We start from the raw sequence: 13,565 nt of genomic DNA, 5'->3' as shown, positions 1-13,565 counted from the left end.
TTTTTTTTTTTATTTGCAGCTTAAAAAAAAAAAACCCCTCTCTTCAAAGCTCTGCCTACTCATTTTTAAGGGAAGAAAATAAAGTAGCGTCATGAAGTGTCTATTAAGGCCTTATTAGCTCAACTTTCCGTGTCTCTCTCACAAAGCTCTCTCATTTGATTTCCATGCCAAACCCTCTCTTCAAACAACACCCCAGGAATCCAAAACCAATTCAAATTGAATCACTGAGTGAGTGAGTGAGTGAGTGAGTGAGTTTCAGTGAGTGAGGTTTTTATATGGAGGCAGAGGAATGCAAAAGTGGGAGTAAAAGCATTGCGGAGAGGAGGGCAGCAAAGTGTGGATTCAATGCGCAGAGTCTCAACAAAACTGCGCTTTTTCGGACTGCTACTCCGTTGGCTTCTTCTTCGCCAGCTGCTCGCTCACCTAGGCTCACTATTCCACCTGGGATTAGCCCAGCCGCGTTGCTTGACTCCCCTATCATGCTCCCAAACACCCAGGTTTCTTTCCTTTCCTTATTATTATTATTTTTTTAATTCATCGTTCTATCTCTTTTTTCACTCTGCAAGTTCTTTATTATTTATTATTTTTAAATGTAGTTTGGTTATTAAATTGTGGGGTCCGGTTTAGCTGTGAAATTTTGATTGTTTTCTGGGTTTTTATTTTATTTTAATTCATTAATGTATATTTGTTTTCACACTTTTATTTATGCTGCTTTAGATTGTTTAGTTGTGAAATTTTGGTTGTTTTCTGATTTTTTTTTTTAAAAATAATTAATTCTTCCTTTTTTTTTTAATACTTTTTCTTGTGAAATTTGGATATATATATATATATATATATATATATATATATATATAATTCAATATATTTTGGTTATTAATTATTGTTGATTTTGATGGTTTAGTTGTAAAGTATGGGTTGTTTTTCCGGGTGATTATGTTATAATTTGAGGGTGGAAGTATGGAAATGTATGTGGGTGGGTGCAAGTGTTATTTTCTTGTATGATTTTATTTTAAATTATTGGTTTTGATTTGAGGCTGGAAGTGTAGAATTCTATGCGGGTGCAAATTTTTCTCTTATTTTTTAATATATTAAGCTATTAACTTGTGTTTATTTTATGGTTTAATTGTGAATTCGGTTGTTTTGAGGGTCTTCTTGTGATTTTATTTATTTTATTTGTGGCTAAAAGTGTGGAATTGTATATGAATGCAAGCTTTTATTTAATTTTGTTTTTCTCCATATATAGTGTTATTAATTTGTGGTTATTTGATGGTTCAATTTTTGGATGTTGTTTGCTTTGAGGGTTTACTTCATTTCTTGTGATTTTTTATCGTATTTGTGGGTGTAGGTTTTTATTTTTCTTTATTTTTTTTCAATTTTATTTTCTGATGGGAGACAGAAGTGGGGCTGTGCTCTTTGTGTGTTGCCATTATTTTGATGGTTCAGTCGTGAATTTTGGTTGTATTGAGAGTTTTCCTGTTGATTTTTTTGAGGTTGAAAGTATGGAATTGTATGTGGGTCACCCTGAAAATATTTTCCGGTTGACTGTAAAATTTGGATTGTTTTGGCATAAAATGATTTATGCCTCTATTAACGGGAAAAAAAATTTATGCCTCACCTACAAAGCATGAGTTTCATATTGGTTGCATGGATTGTGGTAATACTGTTGGTTGGTGATGAACATTGCAGAAGGTCTTCACTGGTCTTCAAAAGTCAGTCAACATTTTGTTAGCTGTTTTGATGTTGTTACTCTTCTCAAAATGGGAGACCAAATTTTTTAGAGTGAATATTTTGAGTACTGATCAAGTTGGCATAATGGTTAAAAGCCAAAAAAATAGTATTAGGCAGAAGGACAGTATGAATAATGTCCATGTTTGTGGTTACAAATGCTGATAAGTTCTTTTCCCTCGTGAATTTAAGTCTTTTCTTGGCTATTTTCATTCATATGTCAACCTATCTTATTTCAATACATGTTTTCTGAATGATATATTCTTTTAGGTGCTGCCATCTCCTACCACTGGAACTTTTCCATTGGTTCCTCTCAACCATGATAGTTCAATGCTGAGCTCGTTGACTGCTGAAGATGGTGGTAGGTGCAGTGACGTTGCCTCCTTTAAATTCATGCCTTATGGGGATCCTAATTTTCCTTCACGCTTTTCTAGCTTTCAAGAGCAGGTAAACTGTCTACTTTTGTTTATATTATATGTTTGTTGTCATAGATTATGTAGTACTGCTGTTAGATTGGAAATGGTTGACATATATACAGGCATGTGGTGTTGGGTTCAAGTTACACCACTTAATAACTTTCTATCGAATGTAATTTTTGAAAATCCACATATGGATTATATTGTTTCACTGTACTCTCATTGCTTGAACAATATAAAGATGATCAGATGACTTTTTCTTTTCCCGGGGGAGAGAGGGGGGGGGGGGAGTGATGAAGACATATCCAAGGGCCATCTTGGGGGGAAAATCAAAAGCGAACATGTGATATTTAATTCAGCCTGATTGGATTTCACGGTTTTTAAACTCGATTCCCAATCAGAACTTCAAAATTTCCTAAGTGTTGGGCCCTATTCCGATGAGTGAAACTACCCAAGCCTTGGGCTGATTTGCTTTATCATCTTATCGGTAGGATGATCAGCCCTATAAATAAGGTCCAACAAGTTTATCAATCTTAGGGGTGCTGACTCATACTCGACGTATATAAATTATTGTGCATCAGATAACATAAAAAAATGTTGGTGTTAGAAGAAGGAATGTCTAATGTTTTATAAGCTACAGGGTACTGATTTTTGAGTTATCTTCCATTGTTGTAACTGTATAGATGAATAGAAGTAACTTTGTTATTCTCAGTAATATTGATTCCTAGTAGTACCCATTTTTATTCCGGGTCTATTTTGTTTATGTGTGCAAAACATGCTCTAAGTGATAAACTACTTAAAGGATACACATAAAGGCCCGATACCACCAAATTTTGCTAAAACAAGATTCATAGGCCACAATTATAGCCCATTTCTGAAAATTTTTGAAATGACAAAAGCTTCAAATGCCAAACTGCTAAAATTAAAGAAAACCAATAGAAACCAAAAATAAGCAATTTGCTAATGCAAAGAAATATAGAATAAGACTTAGTAGTAACTAGGCTTGCCTAGAGTAATGGCAATTAGGCCTCTCTCTATTTTTCTTTTTGATAATGTATGGAACCTTTCTACAGAATAGCCCATTGGAATTTTGACTCTAGCTTGTAAAACTTACGGGCAATTGACTCCACCTGCCAGAATCATGCCCAGGGCATTCACCTCTGATGGGCTAAGCAATTTATACTTATGCCCAGGAGCAAGCAATTGGGCCTCTTATCAAAATGGAATGTAATTTCAAGGTTTCCTTGGCATTCAAACTTGCTTTTCTTTAGCTACTTTTAGCCTAATCAAGGTTCTTTTTTTCCTCGTCTCTAGTAAGGAAGATATAGAAGGGAAGAAATGACTTCTTTATTTGGTCATTCTATCTTGATCCATGAAGAACATTTGGTAAATTTTGTATCCCTGGCTATGAGGTCTATATGGTACCTTGTTTGAGTATCACTGGTTTTTCTTTTCTCTTTTTTTTCCTTTTTTTTTGTTTTTTTTCCTTCTTCTTCTTTAGTGGAATCTTTCTTGTCTCGTTCATAATCTGCTGAACGTCTTTTGGGTTTCTAGAGATGATGGATTTCTTTTCCATGTGTTGGAGAGAATTTAAGAGGGGCAAGAAGCACAAAGCTTGTAATGTGCTTTTACCATCTGGTGTGAAGGAAATGTAGAAATTCAGAAGTTGTTTCTATCTTGGTAGACCATGTGTAACACTTTTTTTTCATGTGATTTTTTTTCTTAGCTTTATTCTTTAAATTATAGAAGCCATTGGGTTTTAGCTTAAATCACAATTAGTCCTGGCACAATAATGGGATGGATGGTATTGTCATAGATTTAAGCTCCATCAGATGCACATGTAACTTACCAATAAAAACATTTCTTTAAATGAAAAGAACTTTATAAAGACATTAGAAGTGGGTTTTCACATGTAGTATGTGATGCTTATGTTGATTTTCATGTAAAAACCTTTTCATCTACACCCCCGAATCCCCCCCCCCCCCACCCCAGTTGATTTATAGGATAGTACATTGATATTGTAATGCCTTTCATTTCTATCTGCCTTTTATTCAATATTAGTTTCATGCACATCAATATATTTAGTTTTTTTATTTCTTATTTTTTATTTTTAATGTTAGGATCAATATTTCACAACTTTTACTTTTATAGACACTTTTTTATGGTTATTCCATAATGACCTGCTCTGGCAGATTTATTCTAAATCATATATGATGCAGCACAAAGTTCGCAAAAGGAACGTGTGCAAAAGATAAGAAATAACAGAACAAACCGTGTCAACCGTAGGCTTCAGCACCCTAGAGCTGGCTGAACCCTAGTCTTCAACAGCAAGAGTTACCTAAGATCAACACCAAGAAATGGGAAAATTATCCAATGATTTTTTTATAAAAGAAAATTCTACATACCCAATAGTGTTTTCAGGAGCCTCCAAGTAGGGCTTCTAGAGTTTATCAAATAAAGAAAATAATAAAATTGTAATCGATTACATCAGATATGAAAATATTCCCATAATCAATTACGTTTTGTGCGAAAATAAAATCAAAACATTCAGCATCAATCAGTCTTTCATCCAACCACAAGGTCACTGGGTGGGCCATCCCATGTTGACATTCATAAACATGCTTGATCGTGGCCCATACCTGGTGTTCGCACCAATTTATGCTAAATAGGGCACTTGTCTTGACACCAGCTCTGTATAAATTTAGTTTTCTAAGTAACTGATACGTCAATGTGTGATATGTTTGAATTAATCAGGTTTCTATCGATTGCAATATTGTGCAGGGAGCTTCTGTTGACTATCAAGCTCTTGTCTCAATGCAAACACCAATGGATTTTGAGTTCCCAGAAGAGCTGCCAAAAGCAGATGTCACCAAGAACTGTGCTGCAGATGTGCCTACTGAGATGAAAATGGTCAAAAACATGATTATGAATGCCAATTTGAAAATTCATTGTTCTGAAGTAGCTGGTGACCAAAAATCTCTAACCAAAGAACCTATTCATGGAGGGGATATTGGGACAAATCATTTTGTGGAAGGAGATCAGAAAGGGCCATGCCCTTCAACAGGAACAGAAAGGACATCAGAAGATGTATATAATTGGAGAAAGTATGGGCAGAAACAAGTAAAAGGTAGTGAATATCCTAGAAGTTACTATAAATGTACCCATCCAAACTGTCAGGTGAAGAAAAAGGTGGAACGATCTTATGATGGACAAATAACAGAAATCATCTATAAGGGAACTCATAATCATGCAAAACCCCAGCCTAATCGCCGAGCATTTCCTGGGTCGGCATTTTCAATAGATGAAACATCAATGATGGGTGAAGGAAGTGGAACCTGTAAAGTTGAAGGTGAGTCCATTTGGAGGAGTATTCAATCAGGGTCAAAGGATATTAAACTTGGTTCCGATTGGAGGAATGATGGGGTGGAAGGGACATCCTCAGCATCTGTTGTATCTGAGCTTTCAGACCCAATTTCAACTACCCATGGAAGATCTGTGGGCGTATTTGAATCAGCAGATACTCCAGATCTGTCTTCCACACTTGCCAGTCATGATGATCATGAAGATGGAGCCACCCAGGGAAGCATCTCACTTGGAGAGGATGCTGAGGATGATGAGTCTGAGTCCAAAAGAAGGTATTATTCTATGCTTAGTTGCTATTGCTTACAGGCCACAGCAATTTCATAAATGTTCATGGAGTCCATTTATTTATTGCAGGAAGACAGATAGCTGCTTGATTGAAACAAATTTGGCATCCAGGGCTGTTCGTGAACCAAGAGTCGTTGTCCAGATAGAGAGTGATGTGGACATACTTGATGATGGTTACCGCTGGCGAAAATATGGGCAAAAGGTTGTCAAAGGAAATCCAAACCCTAGGTATTGATATACAAATGCTCTGTGTTTACCACTTGAAATAAAGAAAGTTATGGGAGTTGTGTGGTCTATGTCTTCAGGTTACATACCTTTATGCCGTGTTTTACTTGTTTAATGAGGGTTGCATTTTGGGTATTAAGCTTATTCTCCAAGTTGGCAAAGACAAGCATCTTTTTCTTCTGGTTAGTATATGCGTTGAATTCTTGTTGTAATACTTTTCTCCTCAGGAGCTATTACAAATGCACGAGTGCTGGATGTTCAGTGCGGAAGCATGTGGAAAGGGCTGCTCACAATCTGAAATGTGTAATTACAACTTATGAGGGGAAACACAACCATGAAGTGCCTGCAGCCAGAAACAGTGGTCAAATAAACTCGAATGGTGGTAATGCAACTCCTGCTGCTGCTAATGCTCAACCTGCCCTTACATTACCCAGGCACCCCAATGTCCTAAAGTCTGAAACACAAGTTCAAGATCTTGCACCTCATTTTGATAGAAAACCTGAATTCAATAATGACTATCTGAGCTCCAGTTTTCTTGGAAACTTCAATAATGACATGAAATTTGGGGCTTCCTCCATTTACCAAATGAAGTTTCCACCCCTACAAAATACCATGCCTTATGCGTCTCTTGGACTCAATTCCAATTGCAATGTAACCCATCAAGCTGGTTCTATTGCCTCTGTTCTCCCAAACTTCCCAATTTCGCTGCCATTGAATCTTCCCCAAGCTGGGCTGGCTGGTTTTGATTTTAAAAATGGAAAACCTATTGGTTCAGTCGAGTCTTTCCTTTCAGGGCAGCAGCCAAAGGAAAATGATGTAAGGATTCTCAGGCCTAAGCAGGAGAAAAGGGATGATGATTTTTATGATGCCTTCCTACCCATTGTTGATCATGGAAATGCATTATCATCATCATCTTCATCATCTTTATATCACCAGGTCATGGGGAGTTTTCCATCATGAGTTTTATTCTCTTTTTGCTTCTATAGTAGTCAACAACAAAGGGAAACTTGCTTGTCTTTTTGTGGTGACATTTTATTGCCAATTCATTGTTATGATAGGTTTATATATATATATATAAACGCATATTATGAAAAATTCTTATACAAAATGCATACAAAAATATATGTAACTAGTCCTTCATAGTTCTTTATTTTATAAACCTTATTGGGTTATAGATTGACCCCAGTTAATTAATTCAATTACTCAAATTGATTAATTAAGTCAAATTATATGCAATTTCGTAGAGTCATGGACATATTGCAAATTAATCTAGAGTACAGTGAAAAGTAAATTTGACATGGTGATTTGCTGATTAATGAGAAAAACCTTTACAAGGCAAAAATTTCACCGGGTGATTGCAAAAGTTTTACCGGGTAATTTTTAGGTCACTACTTCCAAAAATCTATTAATCCAAATCAAGTGATTACAAACACAAAGAATCTTAACCTCCTGGCTTATCTCAAAGTATCTATTTACAGTAGAATCCTTACACAATCCTAATTGGACTTGATTTTATAGGGAATTCTTCAATTGCACAAATCTTCAATCTGTGACGAACTTCTAACATATTGAAGCTTGTTGTTTGACGCAAAGTTCTTCAACACTTGTAGAAGAGGAAGCAACTTCATTAGAAAACCCTATGGCACATAAGAATGCAGTAGCTTCACAAGAAGTTTATAGATTTTCTATGTCTATGTTTGATGACGGCTGTAAAATAATGTTTTTATATGATCTAGTAAATTAGAGAATAAAACCCTAGAATAGTAACATTATTATGAGCTGAAAAACAGATTTGGAAAATCTAGATCTGTGAAACTTGATAAATCGAGAGGCATTGAGAGGTATCAAGGTTCATTAATATTCAATAGATACAGGTATAGAGCCACCAATTTTTTATCTTTTCACACTTGTTTCTTTGTGTTGTCTTAACATCTTCAATGCTTCATGATATTCTTGAATCCACTTAAAACTACCTAAATATAATTAAAGTGCATTTTGTCAAAAGATATGCCAAATAAATAAAAATATGACCCTAACAAACGAAAACTTATATTTTCTAGTGTGAATTTGTTATTCTCTCTCTCTCTCTCTCTCTCTCTCTCTCTCTCTCACGCACGCACACGCACAACTTGTCAAACCTTTAGGCTGAATAACTTGTCAGAGTCAAACCATCTCATAAGAATAGATTTATCTGTCTTGTTCATTGAAGCACCTGAAAGGCCGAAATTGATAAGATGGTAAATCATGTTTACTACATTTACCAAGAGGGAGACAACGATTTAACACCTTTAGGCTTGACCATATAACAACCAATAAGATGTTAGCTACTCTCTTTCTCTCTCTAAGGATTGTTTAATTTTGGGAATTGTTCATTTAATTTTATACAAGTTGAGCTTAAACTCGTTGTTGGGGTCGTTTTTCAATGCACAGCCACATTTTTCCGCTAGAAAGGTGACATTGCTAGACTCGGATTTGTATAGGGAGTTGTGTCTAGAACTTGACATTGGGCCAAGTAGTCCAATAGCTTCCGATGTATTTTAAGGCCTACAAAATGGGTAAAGCCCAAAGTTTAAGGATCATAATAATGGTTGAATAAATAAATAATGTGTTTGATATAATAGATTGGATTAGTAGTTGTAATATTAGTTGAAATAAAGTAATATGTATTTAAAGGTGAAGCAATCATGTATTCAATAATGTAAATTTAGAGATATGGAAACATAGTGACTTATATTTGTATGGTTTGCAGCTCCAACTGTATAGCATTAGTGAGTTGATAGCATTCTAACATATACCATGATAACTTCAAGATTGAAGAGAAAAAATTAGTGCAACTGGAGGGAGAAAGAGTACGTCCAGCTGTGTGTAGAGGCTGGTCAAGTTTGTTCCATTTATCATGCACTTAAATGAATTTCCCCTTGATAATGCTCTTTTAGATATTGTGAAGTTATGAATAGTATTTCCTTCCATGAGAAGGACTTTTGTAAGAAGTATTTGTGCCTTTTAGGGGAAGGGCTTTAGTATAAGTGTTTGATATCTCTTGAGAAGTATATAGATGGTAGAAGATATAAATGTTTTATGGGATATAGTATTTATAATTTGTATGAGTAATAAGTATGGGTATTTGGTGAGAAATGGGTTTGTAATATATATGAGAAATATGTATGGAAAAGTTGTAAGAGATATAATTTGTAAAATGTATGAGAGATACATAAGATGGTAAATGAATGATATCGAGCTGCTAGAAAGATTATAGTGATAGCTTGTATTCCTTTCCAAGATATGGGATTTTATATGAGAAGTGGAGAAAGAGATGTTTAGAAATATGAGTAACAAGATAAATGTATTTTCTAACTATGCAGAGTGAGAGAATGAGCATAAGATGTGTAATGATGTAATAGAGTATTTAGCAATGTTGCTGGGATTTTCTGGTGGGAGTGGATAAGAGCTAATGAGCAGTGATATGAGGGGCATTTATGAGCTAAGGGTTGAAGAGCTTAGTTTCTAATTTGGAAACTAAGAACTCAGAAGCTTAAAACCGCTTTAAAGAGCTAAGAAGATAATTAGAGAGAGAGAGAGAGAGATAAAATAGAGAAGTTATGAAAGGTTAGTTCTTTTCTATTGGTGTGTTGATGAGGGGTTCTATTTATAACTAAGTTTAAGGGGGTACTTAGTAAAGAATCTCAGCCAAAATTTGTCCCAATTAGCAATAGATCTTTAGAAAATCCAACCTAGGATTTGGCCAAAAATGGTATGTTCAACTTCAAGGGGTTTTTGCTATTTTGGGTAATATCAGCTAGAAGAAAGACCAGCAAAAAAGGAAAGGATTTTTTGTAAGAAAAAGGTGGTTTCTTCAGTTGGTTTTGGTTTTTAGCTGATGAGGTTGAGAATATCACCAGTAAGTTGCAAGCACTCTCCAACTCGACTCAAACCTGCAAAAGAAAACAAAGAGACCTAAAAGAGAGCACCGGTGTGGTGCCGGCCAAAAACCCTCCGAAGGTCAAGTTAGAATTTCTTCTCAACCCTAAAGTGTTAGAGTTGGGTCAAATGTGCGTACCTTTAGTCATGGGGGTTTTGGATGTATTTATAGGGGCGTAGAGTCGGCCTTTTCTTCCTTGATTACCAAGCTCTTTCCTTTCATGATCAAAACTCTTTCCATTCTCGTACCTTCAAGAATTCCTTTCCTTATAAAATTCCTTTGATTAAGGCTAATGTGTAGCGCAAGAATTCTTCGTACTTACGTTTGCGTGAATCGCACTCAAGGCCATGTCAGCCCTAATTTCATGGCGTGGTTTAAGGTAGCCTGGAGAGCGATGCATAAATTCTTTCCGTCCGTCTACAACCGATCCGTCCTCTTTTAGACCATATTTCCCGTTACCTTAATTTAATCATACCAGCCAGACCGTCATGTTAGTTTTACCCTCATCATTAGCCAAATAAGAAAATTCTGTAATGTTAAGGTTGCTGGGTCAACTTTCCCATCAGTTTTGAAACAACTGTCCTAACTGTTTGAAAAAGCTGTCACAGCTGTCTGAAAAGACTATCACAATTGTCATAAGACAGCTGTTGCTTGGGGCTGAAGTCGATGAGGTCAGTTGGATGATGTCAGGCTACTAGAGAGAATATTCAAAATTTATTTCATGGATTTAGCTGAAAATTGTAATATCTCTTTTAGGGGTATCTTGCGGTTTTGTGTATAGTAGCTGGATGTTGGGATTGAGCATTAAATGGCTGGTGATGTCACTTTCAGCTAGGTGTCAAGTGCTGAACACACTACTGGTGTTTTGCTAGAAAGGTTTCCTCTTTTGGGTATTTATATCTTTGATCCAATATTCAATTACAATACATTTTTAGTAAGTAATAAAATAATTGGTTGATAGGTAATAAAGTTTTAGAGAACTAGTCAAGGTCTCATTGTATTGTGACTTAATCTTGGTGAGGAAGAAGAGCATTTAATACTCTGTTGTAGCAACTGGTAGGGGAATATTTGGTCTGATTATGGTAGATGGTAGTTGGAAATTAAAGATATTATAAATATTTTATATTTAAGGATTGAAGATAGCTAATCAGATTTAGTTAGAGATTGAATGAATAGTTATTTTTTCAACATTTAGATAGTGGGAGTTTTTGAGTATTTGTCATATGATGAACATTAAGTTCTTAGGAAAAGTGAAATTGAGAGTTTTATTATTTTAAGTGCCATGTGATAAGAGAGGCTTACCATATGTTACCCGCTACACACTGACTCGTCAGAGTTCAGAGAGTTGGAGAAGATACGCCAAGCAACATATTTTGTTTATTAACTTTAAACCGCTGAAACTTTACTGAACATACCTCTTGGCCCTCCAAATCACGACTCCCAAAGTTTCCCTAAAGAAACTCAAGAATTTGGATCATGAGCCGAAGATGAGATGACATACCTTGGGCTTTGTTATCATTTCGTATAAATATGGGCTTTTGTTGGAGAAGCTACTTTCCATGAATATGAAGGAGGTAATATAAGCCGTGAGTTTTGATTCATTGCTTGAGCCTGATCCATATGTTGATGTTGATGTTGATGATGTCGTGGGTTGTGATCCCAATTGATGAAGAGGAAATGTGGACCATGAATCTGCCTTTTGAAGTAAGGATCTTGAGCCCAATCCATGTAGTTGGATAAGATACAAGCTTATTTTGGGCTTTGAAGGAGATTTACCTAAAATTCAGTAATATGTTAATGTGGTGTAGGTTGCCAATGAAGTAATGTCATGTGGATTGTATCATGCCAATCTAGATGATCCCACAATCCCCTAGTGAAAATTTGATATTTTTGGAATTTTCAAAATTTGGCACGCAAATTGAAGGTGGACAAAATACGGTATCTACAACTAGTTTAATTACTCTTCAAAAAAAAATTCATATGATTATTTATCATACAATATGTCTCATGGGCACAATACTATTCATATATAATTTAAGAGTAAAATCTTTCTAAAAATACAATTAAAAAACTTAAATCCTAATTATAATTAAAATAACTGATAATTTAGAGGGAAATTGAACTTTAAGAATATAATTTGAAAGGAAAAATTGCTAGCTTCTAAAAATTGAACTTTTTTTCCAATGCCCCCACCAACAATAAAAATATAATGATCAAAACTATAGTTTATAAAACTGACTTTAAAACATAACACAAAAACCAAAGTCATATAGTAGAGATAATAAAAGAAGACCAAATAATACTAAAAAAAAAAGAGGCTAAACTATGGTAGTCCAAAAACCAAAAAAAAAAAAAAACTAAAACTAAAACTAAAAAAAATGAAATAATAATAATGCACTAATAAACTACTACCATATAACTAGACAGTGGCAGAGCTAAAGGGGGCTGGGCAGGGCCATGGCTCCCCTAGCTTTTTGAAAATTTCATTTGTAGCAGCAACAAATAATAAATTAAATGTAAATTAGCTAACTGGACCCCTAGAATTTTGAGGAAAAAATTTATTGGCTACTTTGTTCTTTTACTTCTCTCCTTTGTGGAGTCTTTCTATTGACATGCTCTTCCTTATGTCATATTTAAATTTAATAGAAGTAGTTTCTTGATTGTTAGTGTATTTGAAAATGATTTAAGTAATTAAAGTTTGTTATTGTCATATGTTTTTTTTTAAATACATAGTTATATTTGATAAAGTAGCATGCGTGACAAAAAAAAGGAGTAATAGAAAAAGTGTTAGTAATTTAATGAAGGAAATCATTCACAATTTATGCATATGTTAGAGATGAAACTATATTATTGATCTCTAAAGTTTACCTACTAAGCGCTTTTAGTCTCTAAAGTTTCAATTAAGTGCTTTGGTCCTTAAAGTTTCTAAACTAAATACAACCAATCCCTCCACAAACTTCTGTTAGTTTTTTTTTTTTTTTTGCTTACTAGTATTATGCCTGTGCGATGCACGGCTTAATTAAGATTCATGTTTAACTTAATGAAAAAAAAAATCATTTTAAATAAAATAAAATTGATAATAAAAATTAAGTAATCTTTTACTCTATTTATTTTTTTTAAAACAGAGTAACATTTTACTTTAAGTTATATAATGAATGCATATTATGTAAGATTAAGTTTTTATAAATAAATTCACCTCAAAAAAAAGTTTTTATAAATAAATAAAATCACATATAAGTCCAAAATTAATTGGATGAAATATGTAAATAACTATGCAACTAATATAAAAGGAGATGCCTAAAAAAATATAAAGGAAGTTTGCATAATTAAAGCTCAAGTGCATATTTAAATGAAAAACCTTGAATTCAATAATTTAAAAAAAATAATTGAAAGCATATTTAAGTGGTAATTTCAATGTAATAGTTAGGAATTATGAACAATCCAATTTGCTAAACATTAAAAAAATAAATTAGATAAACTTATATAATAATTGAATTTTTGTCTTTGAAAGTGAGATAGGAGGCACCGAATTTCACCCTATCAAAACAAAATGTGTAAAAATAAATTTCAAGAAATTCTTTTGAGAAAAACTCAATACCAGGAGTAAAACCAAGAGTATTGTTTGATCAAGT

The 13,565-nt window shown here is 34.2% G+C and overlaps 1 protein-coding gene across 1 annotated transcript; it reads left to right on the top strand.

Moving 5' to 3' along the window:
* The first annotated feature begins 124 nt into the window (after positions 1–124).
* On the top strand, positions 125–7,213 carry LOC142606600 (WRKY transcription factor SUSIBA2-like). Its single transcript, XM_075777917.1, has 5 exons — positions 125–497; positions 1,996–2,172; positions 4,923–5,776; positions 5,859–6,017; positions 6,242–7,213. Exons 1-5 carry the CDS (start codon positions 276–278, stop codon positions 6,972–6,974), a joined length of 2,145 nt encoding a protein of 714 aa, XP_075634032.1. The 5' UTR covers positions 125–275; the 3' UTR covers positions 6,975–7,213.
* Positions 7,214–13,565: the final 6,352 nt, after the last annotated feature.

This window comes from Castanea sativa, chromosome 8 (genome assembly GCF_040712315.1).
Source record: "Castanea sativa cultivar Marrone di Chiusa Pesio chromosome 8, ASM4071231v1".
Lineage (NCBI taxonomy): Eukaryota > Viridiplantae > Streptophyta > Magnoliopsida > Fagales > Fagaceae > Castanea > Castanea sativa.
Note: the sequence above shows the minus strand (reverse complement) of the source record. Positions and strands in the feature narration are given on the sequence as shown.

Coding starts and splice junctions, on each gene's coding strand:
- LOC142606600 (XM_075777917.1), top strand. CDS start 276: ATGGAGGCAGAGGAATGCAAAAGTGGGAGTAAAAGCATTGCGGAGAGG. Junction 498..1,995: donor TCATGCTCCCAAACACCCAG/GTTTCTTTCCTT, acceptor ATATTCTTTTAG/GTGCTGCCATCTCCTACCAC. Junction 2,173..4,922: donor TTTCTAGCTTTCAAGAGCAG/GTAAACTGTCTA, acceptor AATATTGTGCAG/GGAGCTTCTGTTGACTATCA.